The 22351-nt window shown below is 46.0% G+C and overlaps 2 protein-coding genes across 9 annotated transcripts in view; one reads left to right on the plus strand and one right to left on the minus strand.

The window, feature by feature from the left end:
- Nucleotides 1-5348, plus strand: part of ROCK2 (Rho associated coiled-coil containing protein kinase 2) — a 141717-nt gene extending 136369 nt beyond the window's left edge. For 6 of the 7 annotated variants that reach the window (XM_081264357.1, XM_081264361.1, XM_081264360.1 and 3 more), the window contains 2 exons: nt 1730-1830; nt 3095-5348. In XM_081264357.1, coding sequence (XP_081120483.1) covers nt 1730-1817 — 88 coding nt within the window. In that variant the 3' untranslated portion in view covers nt 1818-1830; nt 3095-5348. The remainder of the gene's footprint in view (nt 1-1729; nt 1831-3094) is intronic. The other variant, XM_081264359.1, reaches the window with a different exon arrangement.
- A 388-nt stretch (nt 5349-5736) lies between these two features.
- On the minus strand, nt 5737-22240 carry SLC66A3 (solute carrier family 66 member 3). Of its 2 annotated transcripts, XM_081264375.1 has the most exons (7): nt 21984-22239; nt 17470-17552; nt 17330-17399; nt 14501-14558; nt 12781-12901; nt 10347-10388; nt 5737-8427 (listed from the first exon to the last, which is right to left on the minus strand). In XM_081264375.1, exons 1-7 carry the CDS (start codon nt 22124-22126, stop codon nt 8336-8338), a joined length of 609 nt encoding a protein of 202 aa, XP_081120501.1. In that variant the 5' UTR covers nt 22127-22239; the 3' UTR covers nt 5737-8335. The 2 variants fall into 2 exon arrangements, with proteins under 2 accessions (XP_081120501.1, XP_081120502.1); XM_081264376.1 differs by lacking the exon at nt 10347-10388 and having other exon boundaries at nt 21984-22240.
- Between the last annotated feature and the right edge of the window lie 111 nt (nt 22241-22351).

The following is a 22351-nucleotide window of genomic DNA, read 5'->3' on the forward strand; positions in this document are numbered from 1 at the left end:
CCTCAGCACCACATACCAACAAAGATGTTGTGTCCGCCGAGAACTAAAAAATAAATATTAAAAATTCTCTCTCTCTCTCACTCTCTCTTTAAAAAAAAAAAAAAAAAAAAAAAGAACCAGCTACACATTGCTGAGGAACTTTGATTTTGTTCTACAAATAGAGGTATTTCAATGAGGGATTGGTCTGTTCAAACTTAATGAGACCCTGAACTGAGAACTGACAGTGAAAATGGAGGAAAGAAACATAAATTCAAAAAGATTTTTTAAAGTTGAAAAAACCAAAGTTCAATGACTGAATAGAAGGGATGAAAGAGAGGTCTTAGGGAAGTCCTATCATGTATTGCACACAGCAACTGTGTGACTGGACTGTGAAACTTGAGATTGTGGCACTGACATACTTCAGAGCTTCTGGAAGGGTATGAAATGCTGATTTTTCATAAAATGTGCTGAAACTGAGGCTTACCTATAGTAATCTTCCAGGAATCTAGGAAGCCCTACCTATAGTAATCTTCCAAGTTGAAACAAAAGGTAAAAGTTACTTTACCTCATACAATTAGTGTATACAAAGCTGTGATCTGCAAATAGATAAGTAAAATTATATCAAAGTTTGTGTTTATTTATTTATTGGTACTGGGGATTGAACCTTGGGGCCTTAACCACTAAGCCCCCCAACCCATCCCTTTTTTATATTTTCTTTAGAGACAGGCTCTTATGCTTAGGTCCTTGCTAAATTGTTGAAGCTGGCTTTGAACTCGGGAGCCTCCTGCTTAAGCCTCCTGTACCACTGAGATTACAGGTTTGCACCACCGTGCCCCACAAAGTTTGTTTTCTCAGATTTTCCTTGTTCTGCCACTTTAGAAGACAAGAATTTTAGTTGGTTTGTTTAGTTTTAAGATGACATCCATAAACCTGTTTTGTCAAAGTTTCAAAGAGCATTCAGAAGATCATATTCTCTAAAGTTGAGAACCACTGACATAGTGATCCCAGGTGAGATTTTGGGGACCAGATGAGTTCCTTGGCACAAATCGATGAATGTCACAGTTATAAATAATGAACGATAACTCCTATTTTTTTAATACAATGATTTCAGTGTTACTGATCATTGGATTGGAGAGAAGACAAAACCCCAGCACTAAGTAAAATTTATTTAGCCAAGATAAGTTGTCCATGTCGTTTATATACCTGTAGCCTTTCCTTTGTGTCTACCTTTTCACATGTAGAGCATAGGTGTTGGTGACCCCCTGAGCTAGGTAGGGCACTGTTGGTATTGGAAAGACTGTGTTCCTAGGGTATCACTCCCCTATTCTTCTAGGCTTTGTGGTGCTATTGTGGAGAAATGTGAGCGGATAATCTAGGCACTGCTATGAAGGGAATATTGGCAGCTGTTGAGCCTTCATGTTTCTCAGACTGAGTAGCAGGACAGTTACATCTTTATCTGGGCAGTGGGGATGAGGAGGAGGAAGCAGATTGTATGATATTTTCCCAAATATTATCTCTGTCTTCAGTTAACTAGTATTCTAGAAAGCGTACCTGGCCAACATAATTGTGTACATTTACATACAAAGGGAAAGTTTTCTTTTATGCATCCATCTTAATTTTAATTATGTTATTGGTGAAGGGAAAATGAAAATGCTTACAGCACATTTGAAATACGATTTCTCAGTCATAGCATTAAGCTGTAGCTTATAGAGAATGTTAAGAGTATAAATTTGCAAACCTCCTATTGCAGATTGCTTGATTTGGCATTTAAAGACTGGGATTGGTCATTTGATGATGTTGATGATGGTGATGATGATGACGATGTTTTTGATTTCTGAAGAAATAAATGGGGTAAATCAAAAAAATGGAAAAAAAATTATTTTAGCACTTCCGTGTAGAGCATGTGGTTTGCAGTTGGGCTTTCATTATTTTTCCGCTAGTTTTGAAATTTTGTAAAGTTGCTTTTAATAGTCTATGTTAAAAAAGAGTTTACAGAAAAGTTTCTAACTGAAATTTCCATGTGAAGTATAAAAGTAAAATGCTATGTTCAGATTCTCTATTGTCTATAAATTCTCAGTATTGTCAAAATTAAAAATTTTTATCTTGGGAATGAAACATGTAGAAATAACAAAAGGAGCTAATTCTGGTACTTTCTATTCATTCCAAAGAAGCCGTGTTCAGAGAAGTAAAATTACAGTGTTCTGAAGCTCCTACAGCTGCACTAGTTTGTGAACATAGCATGGGATTACTTTCCTCCTCCATCCCATTCTCCTCCCTCTTTCCTTCTCTACTTTGCAAGAATTCAAACCATAAAAACTATAAGTTTGCTAAGTGCTATGAAATTGCTATTTCTGATTTGGCTTTCTTTGTGATGTGATGAGATGTTGCAAGAACTGTGTTACCCTTGCTGAAGAATGCTAATGATATGCTGTGAAAATTTCTGTGCTTTTAGAAAACATCAAATAGTGTGGTTAATAGTGATTAAAGAAAATGGAATGAAAGTTGAGCCTCATGACCTCAATCTTTTACGTAGAACGCGTTTAGAGGAAGAATACCTGTCTTACACTAAGTCAGCATGTTGCAAAACGTGATATTGGGATCTGTTTATATGCAGGTTTTATGGAGCATCTTTACTACAACATTGTGTTTGTTCCTGTTTCATAAATAAGAAAAATGTGGCTTAGGGCCAAATAGCCAAGTAGAACTTGGCCCTTAAGACCACTGCTCTTTCAAATACATGAGGCAGCTAGCAGTTAAACCTCACATCAAACTTCAATTCAGATGTGTTATTAATGGCATATTGTTTAACCCTAATATCTTGTTAACTGCATTAAAACTGTGTGTAATGTTTGTAACCACTATGGGACTTCCAAAGTCCATTGTTGTATTGAAAAGCAATATAATTGCATGTACCAAAAAAAAAAAAAAAAAAAAAAAAAAAAAAAAAAAAAAGTAATACAGTTACTATGCTTATGCATGATTTTAGGTGTTAAAAATATAGCAGTTGGAAGACAGTATAATTTAAAAGTATGAATTGAAATGCCTTTTCAAGGAACTTAACAGTCTCTTAAATTATTTTACTATCAACTAACTTTTATCTTTCCTTTCTTTCCAGCTAACTGCCTTCTATGAAAGCAGTCATTCAAGGTGATCATATTCTTCCAGTTAAAATAAGACTGAAATATGATGACCCAAAATTTATTAAAAATCTATATTTTCCAGAGAGACTGATGTATACACATACATATATGTGTTTCCTTTTTCCTGTAATATCAATGACAAGTCTTGGAGAGGTTTTCCGAGCTTCTTTCAAACAAGTTGAACCAACAGCAGTTGGTTAATAGAATAAAGATATCATCTGCAACTCTCCCAAACTTGTTTCATAAAGCTCTCTTGGCAGTCACTCACACTACATTGCACAGAAGAATTGAGAAGAGTTAAATATTGAAGAAATCATCTTTTCAGCTTTGATAGAGAGATTTCACCAGCACATTTGCCAGAAGAACCTAGGAATGGATTCCACTACAGTGATATTGACTGCATCTTTAAGATGTGACCATGATACTGTGTGTGTATGTATGTGCACACACACATATAGTACTGTAATACTGCAAGAGGGTTTTTTTAACTCCCCATTTTATTTTTTTATACACATTAATCAGATATCATTATTTCAGTTGCAACTATGCACTTGTATAAAGCCATAATGTGGAGTTGATTCACTTTCCCCTGCACCTAATTGGAAGCTGCATGTTCATGTTTAAACAGTTGCTGTAATAAGAAGTTTGAAGTTAATTATATCAGTTTCCTAATGCTTCATAATGCTTCATGATAGACAACCTTACCCATTTTGAATGCCTTAATTTAATTTTTTTTCAAAGTCTCATCCCTTCTGTATTTAAGAAAAAAAGAACAAGTGTTTACCAGCTCTTAGGATGCAAAGTTGCTTAGGGTAAAAAAAAAAAAAATAGTGCACTATTTTTACACATAGTAGTTCCATCAATGTCAGCCTATTTTGATTGTATAACAATTTTTTTAATGTATTGGTCTTAGAAACAATAATGGCTAGTATTGGAACTAATATATCTTTGTTGTATATCTTTATTCATCTATCCCTTTCTACAGACCTCAGTATTAGTCTGTGACTACAAAATGTTCTCTTTGCTTTGAACTTACTGGCCACCTTAGATGTGTTTTTATTTCTGGTAAAGACATTTGTGACTATTTTTACATTTTCACACTCAAGATTTAAAAATTGTCTCAAATATAAAGAAAACTAGGATATACTGTAGATATATTTTAAATATTTAAATGTGATCCTCAAACACACAACTGGGTCTGGTGGTATCTCAGTATTGGGTTAAGAAAATCACTGACTGGGGGGAAGCAGCCTCAAAGGCACCCGATTAAATTTTTATTTTTAAAATGTTCTCAAGACTAAAATTTATGCAGGACCATTCCTGCTATGTTTCTCATTATCCCAGATAAGTATGTTTTGTACTGCAACAGTATGCAGCAATGGTAGGCATCAAGTTTTAAAAAAAATCAGTCTTGTATCAGGCTCTCCTGTGTACACACACAGAGTTTGGTATGATCGAAATGTATCATCCAGTATTTCAATGAAGGAAGTAGACATTTCTCATTGCTTCCCTCTGGGGTTAATGCAGAGATGTTTGAAGAGTTGAGTCCCCATTATAGATACTTTTGTGGGAGTTACAGAGTGCACTTTGGCCTACTGATATTCTGAGCTGAATTCTGCTCTTCTTACGCTGTTGGCTCTGCGCTCTTCCCTGCTTCTGTGCTAACACTCGACGTGCTGCCACTTCCCTCGCAGGTGTGTCCTGCAGTGCTGACTGGGACACAGCTTTTTTTTTTTTTAAGATTAAAATGAAAAATATATAAAATTTATATAGAAGAAATATTTCCATTCATTAGAGTTGTTAAAAGGAGACTGAATTAATATTTTATATAAAGATTTTGTTACACTATGGGAGGTTCTATCCTATTATTCTGAATTGGAGAGTATATATATATATTTTTAATAAACTTTATTAAGGTGAAATAATTTCAAGTTTACACGAGTAATTGAAGTATCTGAGTAAAAAGCAAAAGTTTGAATTTTGAATGCTGTACGTGTATATGTATATACATATATGCATATGTATATATATATGAACAGGGAGAATCATGGTGTGATACAACTGTACAAGAAAAATTAATGTGAAGTATTTAGGGGAAAAGATTTTCTGAGTGGTGAGAAAAAAAATCTCTCCCATGGAGATTCTTCACATTATATGGTTTGATAAAAAGATTTATAAGGTTGTTTGTCCAACTAATGGAAATGTGCTTAATAAAAAATTCTGACCTTGGGTGAGAATTTGCTTTTTCCCCAGTTGCCACCTTCATGTACACATCTGTCCACATTTTCTTCCCAACACTTGGTAAATATGAAACAACCTGATTTTGTGCCAGTTTCTTTTTCTTGAGGTTCCAGAATTTCTAAGATATTTATAAGACCAAATTCTGTTTATTTCTTCACACCTGATTTCTCCTAGAGCCACGAATACCTCCTATGGGAACTAAGAAAGAGTGAATACTGGGATTTTCTTAGTTTAATTTTTTTTTTTTTACTTTTGTGGGGATAGCGAGACAGAAGTAAAACTAGTGCCGGTATTACTGTTGAAGATTAATGTATAATGAATTTTTTTAAGTATTAATTTTTTAAGACCTATCTAGAAGCAAGATTTTTTTTTAAAAAATCTGAAAGTTTAAAATGCTGTAGCTGACTAATGGGTAGCACCTGATGGGCATGTGTAACCAGTGAGCGCTTTTGGAACTGCAGCAGTGCCGGGGCCCAGGACGCGCCTCTGCGGGGCTGCTGGGCCTCAGTCAGTACATGGATCCTACCCGGGAAGCCCTAGGTCACCACGCGCAGTTTCACAAGTCCTGCTGCTGCTGCTCGTCCTTCTCATAGGGTTCTGAGGGTAGAGCAGACACTCAGACACTACACTCACCTTACTGAGAAGGCTCTGAGTAGGTGTCTAAAACCCCTCAGCACACTCCTGAGCCTCTCAGTCCACGGTGACACTGCTACTGACTCGCTCCCTCGCCTGGCGGAGGCTTCAGCTCCCCTAGCTTGTGAAGGTGCCTGGGCCCTAAAGCACTTTGAAGAGCACTGTGTGACAGTGCGGGTGTCACGGCTGGGGCCTCGCCTGATTCCCTTCCCCGTGGTGACTTCTGTTTGGGATTGTAATAAGTTATGAACTGCATGGTTTAGATAATCATAAATAGCTGATTAACTGTCCCCATGAACAAAAATCGTGCCCCCTTGATTTTTTTTTAAATTTTATTGCATCTTTGTAGAAATGTAATTGTATTTTATGCCTGCTTTTTATAAAAAAATAAAGAAATGAAGATGTAAGCATTTTCATACTTTGCCTGTGAAATAGTCCTGGAATGCTACAGCTTTCTAAAGCTTACCTAAAAATTTGTCTTCCCTAAAACCTGGGTATAAAGCATGGGCTGGGCGTGGTCTAGTCCACAGCTGCACTCACCTCAATGTTTTTATCTGTTAAATGAAGGATTAAATATGTGTCTGGAATAATTAAAATGTTTGTTCCTTCCCAAAGAGGAAAAATCGGAGAACTCTTCTTAGATATGTTCTTAAGGGAGTTATTTTAAGCAGTGATAAAGTATATCAAAATCTTCATTGGAATAAAAAATCACATAATTTGCATTTGCACTAATAGGTTATAAGTGTATATGAGGAAATATCAACTTGGATTTTTTTTAAAGGCCATCTATGATCAAAACAGCTACATGAGAATGATTTTTTTTTTTTTTTAATTTTAGTTTCTGCTACTGGGATTGAACCTAGGGACACTACCATTGAGCTACCCCCAGCAGTTTTTTCTTTTGAGTCACAGTCCCACTGTCTTTCCCAGACTGGCCTCCAGCTTGGACCCTCCTGTCTCTGCCTTCCGAGTCTTTGGGGTTTTCAATACGATATTTTTCTTCCTCATGGTCCCAAGCGGTAGTTCTGAAATAAGTAATCGGTTTATTGAAAAATTAAATAATTTCAAAAATTACATTAAAGCTCAGTGGTAGAGTGCTTGCCTAGCATGTATGTGACCCTAGTTTCAGTCCCCAGCATCAATCAATCAATCAGAGTCCAAAATATGAAAGTTTATTATACACAGGTTCACAGGAAAGTAAACGTATACTAGGAAACATTGCTTACTTACTGCATATAACAGAATAATACCATTCACGTAGAAGGGGGATTTGAGCTTTGAAATGTTAGGGAATACTCTTAACATGTTTAGGACAAGGTACTATAAGAATAAAATCTATAAGCTTTAGACAGAACCTAGCACTGCTCTTTACTACTGTATTTTCAATAGCTAAAAAGTGGTCTTATACCGAAACCCAGTAATGATACAGGTGTAGCCCTTTTTAAATGGTAGCACTGTGCTTAAACTGGGAAGTTCCCTGGGATACACTTCCTCATCCTCAGTGGAGATTACAACTATTAGTACCTTTTTATAGAAATATTCAAAGGCACAGGGTGAAGCCAAAGGACACTGAGCACAGAACACCAGCCTTTCCAGGAAGTGCTTAGCTCTCCTTGCTTAGCCGGGCAGGTGTGTGGCATCAAGCCAGGCCGCGGTGTTTTATTTGTGTTACAATCAAGCAGGCCCAGAGCGAGCCCTGCTGATATATTGCAGTTTCACCTCCCAACTGAGCAGAATCTCATTCCGTGTTCATTTTAGTTGTGGAAAGAAGTTATTACTTAAAAGATTCTGAAACCTGAAAAATAGATGTAGTTGGCTTTTCAGAAAGTACTTAATCATGACTTGAAGAACGAGGGCTCGTAGGCTGCTTGAGCATCTTCTGTGGGTCACTGCAGATACCAAAGATGAGCTGTCAGCCTGGCTGTGGCCTCAGGAGTGGGGAGACCGAGGGAAACCCGCCTTCTAAGACGTTTCTCCCTGGTCCTGGATATTGATCCCTGGGCCTCACATATGCAAAGCAAGCGCTCTACCACAAGAAACACACCAGCCCTTATTTTATTGTGAAACAGGGTCTCCCAAGTTACCCAGGCTGACCTGAAACCTGTCACCCTCCTACCTCAGCCTTCTGAGTACCTGCAATTACAGGCATATGCCACCATACCCAGCAAAATTGGTATTTTTTAAAACAAATTTAAGTACTCTTTGAAGTCCTAAATACCTCTGACTTCAAAGTTTCCTGAAATTATTGACTAAATACATAAAAGACCTTCACGTAGCAATGAGCTGATTTTTCCTTTGCTTCAGTTACTCAAAATCCACTTTTTGTGTAGCAATAAGGTCCGTCATTCAGCCTTTATGATGGGCTTCCGATAGCGAAGTACTGTAGCTGTTACCCATATGTTTAAAGCCAGCATGATCACAAAACGAATAAGAACTAAAAAACCAGAAAGAAGGAGAATGTGGGTATTAAGAGCTTGTCACATCAGGGAGGAAAACCACTTCCTGCTCTAGCAGCAGCCACATCAAGTTTCACCCCCAACCCAGAATGAAATCCAACTGTGGATCAGACACGCCGGGAAATAAGCTTCCTGTCATGATGTCTGCCTGCAGCCACCCATCTGACCTCACGCCAACCCCTAATCACCTTTCATGCTTGAGCGAGGTCTGGTTCTGGCTGAGCAGTACAACTTTTTAAATCCCTTTCCTCATTTCACATAAGGGGCGCCGCCGTCTCAAGACGGTTCTGTGTTCTCTATAGCCTAATGCATTCCATTAAGGTTAATTCTGAAGAACGGGCCAGATATCGAAGCATATTTTATAATGAAGTCACCATAAAACTGTGATTCTGTGAAATAAATAGGTCGCTGTTACAGTGCCTTTAAGGCAATACCACTCGATAAATACGGTTGATGAAGTGTAAAATACCTTTGTGATGGTAAAACAGGTAAGCCACACTATTTAAAACAGCCACCAAACACGCTGGTCATTTTCAGGAACAGCAACCACAAGCAAGAAGCGTTATTCTTGGTCTTTGAAACTTGGTTTCAGATGAGAAGACTTCTTAGCAGGGAGAGTCAAAGGGTAACTAACCAAAACAGACCTGCTAAGAAGTCTTCAAGTCCTGAGGGAGACCCAGGCCTGTCTCCATCCTCACTCTCCCACCTGATCTAACTGGATCCTTTCATCAGAATAGTGTTTTTTTTTTTTTTTAAATAGTACTAAATTGAACCCAGGGGCACTTTACCGTTAAGTCACATCCCCAGTTCTTTTATTTTGAGACACGGGTCTTGCTAAATTGCCAAGGCTGGCCTCAAACTCACAATCCTCCTGCCTCAGCCTCCCTAGTGGCCGGGATTACAGGCATATGCCACCATGCCTGGCTTAATTAGAATAATTTTAATCCTACAACCAGAGCTGATAAAAAAGAGTCTGGGCCAAAGGTACAGCTTCTGGGAAAGGACAATCAAATGCATTTCCCTGTTCTGAAGCAATAAGTCTCAAATAGTTAGCTTATTTAAGGGTCTGTGTGCTGGGGACGTTTTCTAATTTTCATTGGATAGGTGAACAGATACAACCATGTGTTCTAATTTTTTTCCAAAGATTTATAATATACACCAGGCTCGACTTGGGAGTTGAACATTAGCCTGAGGAACTACTAAACTCTAACCAGAACACTTTCTCCTCAGCCAGAGAGGAGGCCTCTCCCCGCTCTACAGAGCTTCAGAGGCTTCTCCCGTGGCCCTTCTTCAGCTGGGAAGGCCCTACCCCAGCCCCGCACTCTCCTCCTCCTCCAATTTTCTCCCCGCTCTCCTGCTCAGTGCTGCCAGACTCAGGGGCCTCTCGGCCTCTCTAGGCCTGAGTCCTCTTTGCTCCCAGCCTTCACCTAGGCTGTGCCTTGTAAGGGTCTCTCTACCTCTCTGACCAAGTCTCTCTTCTGCTGTAAGATCTCTGTCTTCTTCAATCCCCTCAGCTCCCGCAGAGGTCGGGTTCCCATCAGGTGCGCATCCTGCCCTACTCCTACTCTTAAAAAAAGACCTGGTTTCATATTGTCCAGACCTGCCTGGCTCCAGCCATCCCCCTGCCTCAGCCTCCCGAGCAGCTGGGACGACAGATTCCAGTAGCTAAGCGTGTGGTTCCTGCACTGCCCATTTTCATTCTGCAGTGGAGTCAACCCTCGTGCCTAGTCTATCCCAGGTACTCCAAGTAGTCGCTTAGCAATAAAAATGGTGACCGATGAGGAACACGCTGTTGCCATCCTGACTCTATATCCCGAGAGCCAAGCAGATCTATGAAAGGCAGTTTCCAAAGAGGCACAAATAGAACACCAACAGGAAGAAAAGTACTTTTGCTTACTTGTAAAATCATTGGTGGTCATTAAAGTTGTTATTATTCTTGCTGTAAAAGAAAATTGGCAGCAATAAATAACTTGCTTGTCAGGCATTTGGGTGTTGAGCTAATGTCGTTCCCTTTTAACATGCCAATATATACTAACCAGTCTTGGAAGGTTTTGTTAGGTCAGATCACTAACTAGCACTACATTCCAGAACCATCCAAACACCAGCCATGCTTCCTGGCACAGTGGTTTACAAACTGCTCCTAAGAGCACAGTTTCTAGGAAGTAGCTAAGTTCAGCCAACTACAGAAGAGGAAGAGGAAGAGGCTGAGCTCTCCTTCCACTGTTTTTGTGCCAACCCACAACCCCCACCCTCAAAAGCAACTTTAAAAGTCTCATTTGCATATTGAGCTTCCTGGTAGTTTCATTAAAGAAAGGCTCCTACCAACTTAAAACAGTGCATTGAAATCACTGAGATTTACCTTGGATTTCACAGGTAAGGAAACTGAGGGCCAGAAATGGGTAAGGGCACCTGAGTCTAACCAGAACTGTTCAGTTCTAGCTCATTTTTCTGGAAGAAGCTTTCACAAAATAACCAGGATTCTGGGGTAGCAATTTAAACCAGCGCACCTCAGGGTGAATTGGGATCAAGAACCCCACCTCCTGCAGCTCAAAGCACACATTCTCACCAAACCAACCCTCCAGAGGCGCGTGCCCTCTGCTACCATGCTCTGCATTTAGTGCATATTGACATGTAGCTTTTTGGTCTCATCTTCCGGCTAAACCACAAGCCTGAAGGGCAGAGACCAGGCACCTGGGGTGGAGGGGGGCAGCTGGAGAGATGGATGGCCAAATTTCAGTGTGACAAGTTCAAGAGACCTCTTGGGCAGCACGGTGACTAGAGAAGATGTGCTATGTGGCAATGACTGGCTCCAAGGGCTAAAAACAGTAGCCGGGGGAAGGAACCAGGAGGGATGCTAAAGATGCAGACTCCATGCTTTCCACAGCGGTGTGGAAGTCCTTGGCCTCATCTCTCAAAAAGAACACTGGGTTTAAAGCAGTTTACTTTTTCCCATGAAATCCTAAGGGCCTAGGGATGTAGCTCAGTGGTAGAGCACTTGCCTAGCATGAGGGAGGCCCTGGGTTTGATCCTCAGCACTGCAAAGAAAAGAAATGTATAGTCCTCTGTGCATTTTTCACCTATTCAACAAATACCTAAGTCCCCATTAAGCACAAAGTGCCATGGGAGAGAGGTTGTGATAACAGACTCATCTCTGCAGTTACAGGACTTTCTAAAAGAAAATTTAATAAGCAACAGGTCTGAAGATAAATTTGGGAGCTAATAAGTAATATATCTAATTAGCAATTCCAGAAGAAATCATAGCTGTAAAACACATTAATCCTTAAACATTTGAAAGCTAAAAATAAAACTTAAGAAGTCATTTTAAGTAACTTTAGACATTGAAAACCTCAAACCAGCAATTTCTATGGAGAAGTTGGTCCTATAAGTTGTAGATGAACCATGAATTATAATTAAAATATTTAAAATAGTAAAACTAAAGTCCTATAAAGCCACTGTGGTATCTCTGAATTATAAAAAATATATCTATTTACATGTAGCATATATGTTTATGTATTCTAAGTAGTTCTTTTTTTTATTTTTTTATTTTTTAGTCCTTGATGGACTTTTATTTTATTCATTTATTTATATGTGGTGCTGAGAATTGAACCCAGGGCCTCACACATGCCAGGCAAGTGCTCTACCACTGAGCCCCAGGCCCAGCCCCTCTGGGTGGTTCTTGTAAGAGTCCAAATGAATAGTGGAAATTCTAAAATGAAGACCAAATGATATGACAGCAGAAAATCTCCATTGGTACAAATTGGTGATATTCATTCTCAAAATACAATGTGTGATTTTCTCCCTCCCTCCCTCCCTCCCTTTCCTTCCTTCCTTTCTTTATGGTACTGGGGGTTGAACCCAGCAGCCCTCTACCACAGAGCCACACACCCAGCCCTTCTGTGATCCTCCTGCCTTGGCCTTCCAAGTTGCTGAGACCACGGGTGTGCACCACCACTGCCAGCTGATAACATGGTTTTCATCTGTTTAATTCATTAAATTGTTAAGATTCAAAGTTTAAAAATATATCAGTGGTCTCAATATAATCAGTCTCCGTGCTTTTCAGAGGACTATTAACATGAGGCCAGATATTTGGAGGAAAGTGTACTTTCACCTCCATTTATTTTTTGGCCACTAGAATACAAAATATGGATCTTGCAGAAAATGGTGAGCAGAGGACATTGAATCCACTTGTAAATGTGGATACTCTTAGTTAGCAGGTTCTATCTGAATAGCTGTTTGCAAAGTATCAAGGCTAAGAGACCACAATGTTTGGAAACCAAGTTCACCACTTCTGGAGAGTCAGGATGCTGGCAGGGGCCACCCCACGTCCTTACTTGCACAGGTGTACGCAGCGAGGCCCCAGGTCAGCGCGCTCACAGCCCCCGAGTCTTGCACTTTCCACAGATACTGGAGCTGGGCGAACTTACTGGCCGCGCTGATGAACGTACATAAGTTCTGTTTGCAGATGAAACATAAGAAAGTCAGACCCATCAGAGCACCAGATACAGTGCTTTTAAAGAAAAATCACTCCTAAACTCAAAGCAGCCAGTGGCAGCCCATCCCCCTAAAGTCCTGGCTGCTCTAATCCACATGGAGATGCACTTGGGTCCTCTGCAACCTGTGAAGTCAGAAAGCCTCAAAAATTAGCCTGTGGCCAACCAGGGCCAGGTCTACAGCACCTGCAAGTCCAGCCACTGGGTCCACTCTAGGGAGGCCACTGAGGTCACCCAGGTGGTGCCAGGTGCAGACGGTGGCTAGACTAGCCCCAAGCAAGTGGACCTGTGAGGAAAGAGGCTGGCGGGCAATCTGGAGAGCTGGGCAGACAGAGGAGGGAGGACTGCAGAGGGACACTGGCATCTGAGGCCAGCCCCAGGGCCCGAGGCCACACGGAGCCTGGGGAGGAGCCAGGAGACCGACCTGCTGCACAGAAGCTTGCCCTCCGGATTCTTCGGGGCTCATCTTTCCAGGAGAAAAGCATCTGTGAATCTTGAAGTGGTCTTTTTTTGGGGGGGAGACCATAACTGAGAAGTGTCCCGTCTTAATACACATATTACCAGGACAGCATGGTGCCCCTAAGACCCTCCAAACTAGGACCAGAATAGAGAGGAGCAGGGCAGCTCCAGCTGCTGTGGGACACTCTGAAGAGCCTCGTCCTCCTCTGTGAATAAACGGGGGGTGAGAGTGGGGTTCAGGTCTCCCAGGGAAGCCGTCCACTGCTCGGCTGCTCTGCAGCTCCACGACATGCGGACACCCACTACCCTGCCCCCAGGCCCCCGGGCTGCCATGGAGCAGGTATTCGGGCATGAAGGACGGACCACAGAGGGGAAGGGCAAATGGAGGTCATGAAGTGTCATCTCACGGAGGGCTGGTGAGAGCACAGAAGAGCACCAGGACCGCGGCCTTGACCTTCGGGCCTGACTCTCAGGAGCCTGCACCGCCAGCTTCCCACCTTCCGCAGGGTGAAGGCTCACAGCTGCTGCAGCCTCCTCAGCCCCAGAGACCAGAACACAGCAGCCTCCTGCAGGAGGACCTGCTGCAGGAGGCACCCGAGTTCCCAGCGAAGACTCCCAGGTCGGCAGGCAAGAGAATACCACCCTGGACCACAGGGTAGCCAGGCTCCAGGCAGCACTGCTGCACCCAGCCACCAAGTCAAGGACAGGTTGTGGGGGTGGGGGTGAAATCCATGAGTTTGCACGTGGCAGACAGTGGCCTGTGACCACCAGTGAGCTCCCCTTCTCTCATCGAGGAGCGACATTCGCTTCTGTCATCTTGGAAAGATCTGTGGGCAAGGGCATCCTGACCTACTCTCAGAATCCCATGGGAAGTTTTGGCTCTGAGCTAAGTTAGGAAAAAATCAGACCTTTCTCAATGAGGAAAAAGAATGTTTGGGGTGGGGCAAGGCTAGAAAAAGAATGAGTATGTGGCCAATACACAATTATCAACCCAGAAAGAATTCTCTAACTCAGTAAATCCTTCATCCTCTGACTATTCCATGTGCTCAACAGTTACACACTGTGGGATGGGCCGCGGGTGCGTCATAAGAGCAACACTCACCATGGCCAGGTCAATGATCCACTTCTGTAGGCTGAGGATGAACCAAGAAGACACAAATCTTACCACGTGCTAAGGGACACGGCAGCAGGTTGCTGGCAGCTCCACCCCACTCCCATCCCCTCTAGATGCACCAAGAGGATAAGCCACGGGTGGAACTGGGGCCTGTTCTGCTAGAACTTGCTGGACTTGGAAAAGACCAAAAGGGCTGCAAGTGAACATGAGCTTGAAGTTAAAAGAGCAGAAGCAGATCCCAGAAGAAAAACACAAAGACCTCAGTGCTGAGGGACTATTCCCTGGGGCTGGAATGTTCCTTATTCCCCACGAGGCGGACATCTCCAACTTATTGTCTAAAGTTAAGCACTTATGCTGGGCATGGTGGTGCATGCCTGTATTCCCAGTCTCTAGGAGGCTGAGGTGGGAGGATCACCAATTCAAGGCCAGCCTCAGCAACTTAGCAAGTCCCTAAGCAACTTTGTGAGACCCTGTCTCAAAATAGAATGGAGGAACTTTGGATTGGGCAAAAGGGAGGGTGGGGAGGGATTATGGGGGTAGGAAAGATGGCAGAATGAGATGGACACCATTACCCCAGGTACACGTATGACTGCACAAATGGTGTATCTCTACACCATGTATAACCAGAGAATTTGCACTCCGTTTGTGTATGTTGAATTGAAATAAATTCTGCTGTCACATACAACTAAGTAGAACAAATAAAAATCATAATAATTAAAAAATAAATAAAAAATTAAAAAGGCTGGGGATGTGGCTCAGTTGTTAAGCACCTCCAGGTTCAACCCCTGCCCACGGCCCCAAAGTTAAGCACTTACAAAAGAAGTCCAACCCTACAAAGTAGGAATTTCTGCAGAACGGGTGCAGTGACCTTCTTACTGACTTCCTTCCCCCTTTCCCACCAACTCTCTTTTAAAATTTAAACAGCAGGGGTGGGCAATGCTGGGGGGGGGGGGACGATCTGGATTTCCATTCTGGCCGGTGTGAGGAGCTCAGTGACGCTGCAGGACCAGCAAGTCCAGGAGGGGTGGCCAGGTGTCCCTGGGGGCTGGCAACTCACTTTCCATGTCTTAGTTTGCTCACCTGCTCAATGGACTTGCCATTCTCTGCCCTGCCTACTTCCTAAAAGCCCTCAGTGCACAGGAGCATCCCAAGAGATGGCTGTTATTGGAACTCATTACATTAATAGTGCGAGGATTGAATCTGATGGTGCCTTGTGCTGCAGGGTACACCAGAGGCAGCCGGAATCCAGCTGGACACAACCCACTTTCACAGCACTCTCTAACTCGATTCCTTCAACTTCTTCTTGTGACTTTTTCTCCCCTCGATTCTGTACCAGCCCACTTCATTCTATTTATTCTCAATATGCATGCAGCACTTTATAAAATCTGACCAGTAATAGAAGCCACTGAAATTCCACATATGACTCATTTGCAGCATTGCCAGATTCCCCAGAGAAAAACACGGGATGGGGCTGGGGTTGAGCTCAGTGGTAGAGCCCTTGCCTAGCATGTGTGAGGCACTGGGTTCGATTCTCAGCGCCGCATGTAAATACAAATAAATTTCTATCAATAACTAAAAAAAAAGAAAAAGAGAAATACAAGATGCCGAGTCAAATTCTGAATTTCAGATTAACCAAAAATTTTTTGGATTAAAGTATGTCCCATGCCATATTGGGGATATACTTGTGCTAAATATATATGTTTATTATGACTATGGTGACCTCCTTATTTGCTTTCTGTAGGTCTCCACCGTCAGAAGGGTAAAAACATCTGCAGATATCCAGACTTCAGTGCCCAGTTACGTGAATAGTTTACTGTCAACATCCAAGTGTTGTCATCTGCGGTCTCAGCGTTTGCACGTCAATAAGCTGCTCTCTTTTGTTTAAAAAGCAAATCACATAATGCTTTTCATCTTCCAAGTACTATTTTCAAAACCCTTAGCCCACCTGGTCTAACCTGAGAGTACAAGCGGCACAGCTCTGGGGGCCCTGTGCTGCAGGAAACAGAGCCAGAGAACAGGGGGAGACAGCAGAGGGTTGGGACTCGCTTAAGCACCACCTTCCTCCCCGTGAAAAGGGCGTGAAGCCCTGCAGGAAAAGGGTGCGGAGGATTAATGAGCTGGCCCCTGCAGTGAAGGCTCCCCCAGCCCTTCCAGGGGTGTGAAGTTGAACAAGAGTGACAGCCAGTCCTCACAAACAGCTGAACCCAGGCCTCGCCCTCACTCAGGTGAGAGAAGCCAGGCTCCCACCATGACATGCCCTGCCTTGACCCAGAGTGACTGGCACCGTGAGTCAGCCATCACAGGCCCACACACCCTGTGGCCCACAGGCCAGGAGGTCAACGGGGTGTGTCAGTGGCAGGGAGTTGGATGCCAGGTGCTCTCATGGCCATTACTTAATAATCTGGCAGAATGTTTCGGGCAAGGAAGAAAAGTCTCAGATAAACAAATAAGATAGGAGATGCTACTCTTGGCAGGGCTGATTCTATACGTCAGCAGGGAGGCGCTAAGCCTACCTACCAGGGGATGCACAGCACACCCAGGCGCCCTGTCCCGGGGAGGCCGCTGGCAGGGCCTGTGCGAGGGTCCGAGTACACAGACATTTTAGTTTAACCCAAAACCTTACAGCTAGTACCTGACCTGCTTCAAAATGCGTTGCTGTTAGCAAGGACCCCAGACCCCATTTCTTTCTTTCTTTCTTTCTTTTTTCCCCAACAGGGAGCTGGGGACGGACCCCAGGGCCTCACACTACTAGACAAGTGCTGCATCCTTGAGCCACACCCGCCCTCCAACCTTCTCACTCAGATGCTGAAAGGATACACAGCCATGTAGGGCGCCGCCTGTTTCATGTTTCCGTTAAAATGAAAGACACAGAGCAGGAGAGCGGCATCTGAAAGGAAAGCTCTGCGTGAGAGGAGGAGGGGCTCGGAGGCGGCCGGAGTGGGGGCCAAGGGCCTTACCTTGAGCGATGAGAATGGGGTACTCCAGGTAGGTGAGCAGCGGGTTCCCGTAGTAACACTGGTAGCGCAGGAAGACCAGGAACCTGCAAAGAGGGAGCACAAACGTTCCCGGACCACCCTGCCCCCAGCCAGGCCCCAAACACAGGTGTGTTTGTTGCTAAGAGCTGATGGCTTGGAACCCATGTGCCACGGAACAGAAGTTGGAATAGGGTGGATGAAACATGCAGGACCTGGGGCACCCAGAACTGGCTGGGTGCTGGGCGGGAGTGCAACACAAACCATGGTTATGGGGTCCTTGAAGATGGCTGTTTACCAAGAAGGGTCCACAGAGGGCGAAGCGCTGACCAGGTTCACAAGGGTGCAGCTTCTGGACCCAGATCCGCCAGTCTGCAACGCTGGGCTCTCTGGAGCCCCCTGGAGACGCCACTCCCAAGGTGGCACTCACTGCTGTCACCCTAAGAGGTGGCTTCCTAGAAAGGATCCCAGGGGGGCAGGGACATCCCTGGATGGTGGGTGGGGCCTGAGGGGGCTTAATGGAAGGCTGGCAGAGGTAGGGCTGCTCTAAAGGGGAAGGATGCTACCTGTCGCCTGAGGTGCCTCCCACAGCCTGGGGGAGAGGAAGGAGGAACACCCTCCAGGCCACTAGGAACTGCCTAGCTGGGTAAGAGGTTGGGGGGTAAGGGGCTGGAGACCCTGCGATCCTGTCCTTGTCGAGAGTGCAGCTTAGAGCAGTCCTGCCCTCTGGCTCACACAGGGCCTAGCCCAGCCTCTTCCCTCAGCCAGAATCCCCTGCTGTTCTCTCAGGCGCTGTCCCCTGCCCAGCTGTATCTCTCACGTCCATTGCTCCCCAGGGACAGGAAGGAAGGGGCCCTCAGGAGGGGCTGGTCTTTCCACAGGGTCCTTCCTAAGCTGTAGGCGCAGCAGAAAACCCTTGTTAGCAAAGCATATGGTGGCTGGGGCCTGGGCCTGGGCTCCTGTTCCTGACAGTATCTAGGCTTAGCTGCAGGTGGTCACAGATTGGGAGGCCAGACCCTCAGGGGTCAGCCTCTACATGACTAGCAGGGTCCCCAAAGCCTGGCTGCCTGCAGGGTCTGGGTGGGGTTGCTTTGCAGTTGACTTAGCTTCAAGGAGGAACAGGTGTATTTGGGGGCTGTTCCCAGACTCTCCTCCCACCCTGCCCCCAGGGCCCTGGAGGAGGGGAGGCTGCTGCTGAGCTGAATGCCAGGACCTGGGTCTCTGTCACAGTGTAAACCTCCTGGAACACAGCCAGAGACCTGCAGAACAGGCTCCTGCAAGGTCAGAGTGTGCACACCTTCAGAAACCTCCACACTGGTCCCCATACCTTACAGACCACTTGGGGAAACTGAGGCCCAAAGAAGCCAAGGCCATATAGGAACTCAAGGACAAGATGAAAAGCTTGGATTTCCTCTTGCCAGCCAGGGTGCTGCCTGCAGCCCCAAGCTTGGTCCTCTACTCCCAGGCTGGCCCTCTGATGCCATCTGCTTTTAGAGGGGGCTCAAATTTCCCACCTCTCCTGTGGCCTGGGAGGGTGCAGCAGTTTTTTTTTTTTTAATTTATTTTTAAATTATTATTTTTTCAAATTAAAAAGTAATAGTTAAAATGTTCATTATAATAAAGCCAAGCCAGACATCATCTGGCACCCAGCCACTGTCCTGTTTATATCCCTTGTCTGCTCTGAGGAGTCATCTGAGTTTTCTGCTACCACACACAGGCTGGAGGTTTAAACAAAAAAAAAAATACACAAAGCAAGTAGCCCAAGAGAAGGGGACAGAGTCTGTATTTGAACCAGTTTTTTTCCAAAAGAATCTTCCCCAGAGGCCACCTCTGGGTAAAACTGATAACAGCTATCAGCAGTGAGCCTGTCCTGGGGTGTGAAGCCCCAGCCAGCTCCCAAGCCCCTTCCTGAGACCTCCTGGGCTCCCTTCCACGGTAGGTGTTCACTCGGCAGCCTCGGGATGAAGGTCAAGAATGTGGAGCCCTAAGAAGGGCAGGGGGGGGGCTGGGGATGTGGCTCAAGCGGTAGCGCGCTCGCCTGGCATGCGTGCGGCCCGGGTTCGATCCTCAGCACCACATACCAACAAAGATGTTGTGTCCGCCGAGAACTAAAAAATAAATATTAAAAAATTCTCTCTCTCCCCTCTCTCACTCTCTCTTAAAAAAAAAAAAAAAAAAAAAAAAAAGAAGGGCAGAGGTGTTCAGAACTACCCTGAGCTAGATCCCTGGGCACACTTCCTAACACCACTCAGAGCCTGGGTGTCCCCATCTGTAAGTGGAGATGCTCCAAGGCCTGGCTCCTGGTCTGTCGGACATGCACAGAGAATACTTTAAAAGGGGTGAAGATGTCTTCATTTTCCTTCTTTGGTCTGAACACATCTTCTAGTCTCACTGTTTCTGTTTCTGCCTGAGCTTCAGTTCCAGAAGGCCCCCAGCCGGGGGAAACCCTTGGTCCACACAGCCCTCTCCTGGCCCCCCTGAAGACCCGGCACAAGTGGCTCCCCTCCCTGAGTCATCAGAGTGCTCTGACTTATCTGGGTCTCCCCAGGTCCCTCTGGCTCATGCTCCAGTTGACACCGGTATCTCAAAAAATGTTTTATAGTTTGTTTGCTCAGAAGGGGGTCCAAAGAGGGTCCATGTCCTTACCAGAGACTGTCCTGCCTCTAAGCTGTCTGATGGTGGTAGACCCTCCTGCTCTCACTTTGTTAGCCCCCTGGTCAGGTCCAGAAAGCTGGGCATGGCCCAACAGGGTTCAGGCCTGCAGTGTCTCTGCTTGGTCCTGACCACCTCCCCAGGGAAGGAGGGGGCAAGAAGAGAGGGGAAAGGGTTGGGGGAGCAGCCAGGATGCACAGGGCAAGTTCCTGTGGAGATGCCCCGCCAACTCCTATTGTTCTGTTGTCTGGGGATAAAAACAATCCGTACTTCCTGAAGCAGTTGTGCGGATTAAGTAAGGCAAAACCCAAGGTGCCAGGAGAGGGCTTGCAGAAAGTGCTCTGAGCCCCAAGTCCTGAAGAACAGTTGCTGGGGAGGGAGGCAGAGAAAGCTACTGGAATCCAGGATGGAGCCTAATCACTTCATCAGGCCTTGGAAGGGAGGTGACATCGGAGGTGGGCTTTATCACAGCCGGCTCAAATACAAACGTCTGCGGGCTGGCAGCCAGCGAACTGAAGAGCCTCCTCTACCTGAACTGAAGAGCCTCCTCTTCCTCTACCTGCACGGTGATCAACAGCAAGACAATACGCTTGAAGGCGCCACCCCACACCCAACTTTTGGGCTGTCTGGCCCAGGAGAGACCACCTTGCCAGGGCGGGTTTGAGCTAGGTAAGCCGTGGGATGAGGCGTTAGCTGACACCGGATTTAAGACAGGCCCACCCCTCTTTGTCCCCCAAGTCGATTAGCGTTTCCCAAGCCATGCAGCACTAGCGGGAATGTGGGCTGAGCAGGTGTGCGGGCTGGGACTCTGTAGGCATCAGTTTTCATCCAATCCTGCACGCGGGCAGCCACCGTGTCTTAGCAAGGGATCGAGCCAAATCCCACTCCTGGCTTTCCACGCCCTCATTCCCCATCCCGCACTGTCAGTCAGTGGGGCCACTTCTAACCCTTGTACTGTGCCCTATCCCTCATTCTGCCAGCTTCTCCACCTCCATACCTGAAATGCAGGCTGCCTCCCACACTCCGGGCCCCACGCGCTCTCTCCAGATTTGTCCAGCCCGGGTGGGAGGCACCCAGCGTAAGGTTATTCACAAGCCCGTGAGGGGGTCACAAGCCCTCGGGTCAGCCCAGCTTCTCGGGAAAGGTTTCCTCCATTGGTGGGAACCCCATCGGTGCCCCACACCGAATGCTCGCGCACCGACCGGCCCCCCGCAGGGTGCGTGCAGGACCACCCTAAGAGGTGCTGTGTGACCGTGGGGACGGGCCAGGAGGAAGGGGAGCGGGAGTCCAGCCGGGACTAGGGTCGAGACCTCGCGTTTCAGGGGCGTGTTTTCCCAAACAGAAGTTGCACAACTCTGCTCCACACGTTCGTCTTTAACTACAGGTCGGATACCCGCCCATCTTTCTAGCGCCAACCCACGTTCCCTTCCTCCTCTAGCTTCAAAGACGTCTCCATGGTCTGATTCCCCAAATATGGACCTTCTACCTTGGTCCAAGCTCTCGTCGTAGAGGTCAGGGAATCGAGACCAGAAAAGACACCGACGATGCAGAGTAAGTTTAGGGACGATGAAGGGCTCAAGGCGCAAATGGCTTTGCTCACAGCGGTGGGTTTTGTCACTACAGGACCAAGCGCTGATCCCGCTGGATGTCAACTTTCCCACGTGTAAAATGGGCGTGAGCAGTCAGTTCCTACCTCACCTGGCTTGGAGGAGGGCACCGAGGAGGGTGAGAGCGGCCCCGGGAAGTGGCCCCAGCCCCAAAGCGCCCGACAACCCTCAGCTGCCCGGTGTACTTGATAGCCCGGCTCTCCGGGCTCCCAGCTGCGGCCAGGCCGTCTCGGGCCTTACCCGGCCAGCTCCAGAAGTAAACTCGGGAGGCTGATGCCCCGCGCGCTGCGCGCCGCCAGCTGCGCGTAGATCTGCGGCAGCTTGAGCCCGGCGCACACGCCCAGGGTGCTCCAGTTGCAGAACCACAGCAGCGCGTCCGCCATGGCGCCGGCGGGATCGCAGCTGGAAAGCCGGGGCTCAACCCTCTGCAGCCAGCGGCGCACCCTCCTTCCGCCTTCCCGTCCGCCCGCCCCCGCCCAGCTGCCGCCCCGCCCAGGCCCCGCCCTGGCCCTGAGCTGCAGGGACCACCCCACTCCAGACTGCCAGAGTCTTTCGTCCCGCCCGCCCCGCCCCCTTGTCACTCCGCTCCTCGCCTCTCCTGGATCACC

Source organism: Spermophilus citellus (genome assembly GCF_964194105.1).
Source record: "Spermophilus citellus genome assembly, chromosome: 13".
NCBI lineage: Eukaryota > Metazoa > Chordata > Mammalia > Rodentia > Sciuridae > Spermophilus > Spermophilus citellus.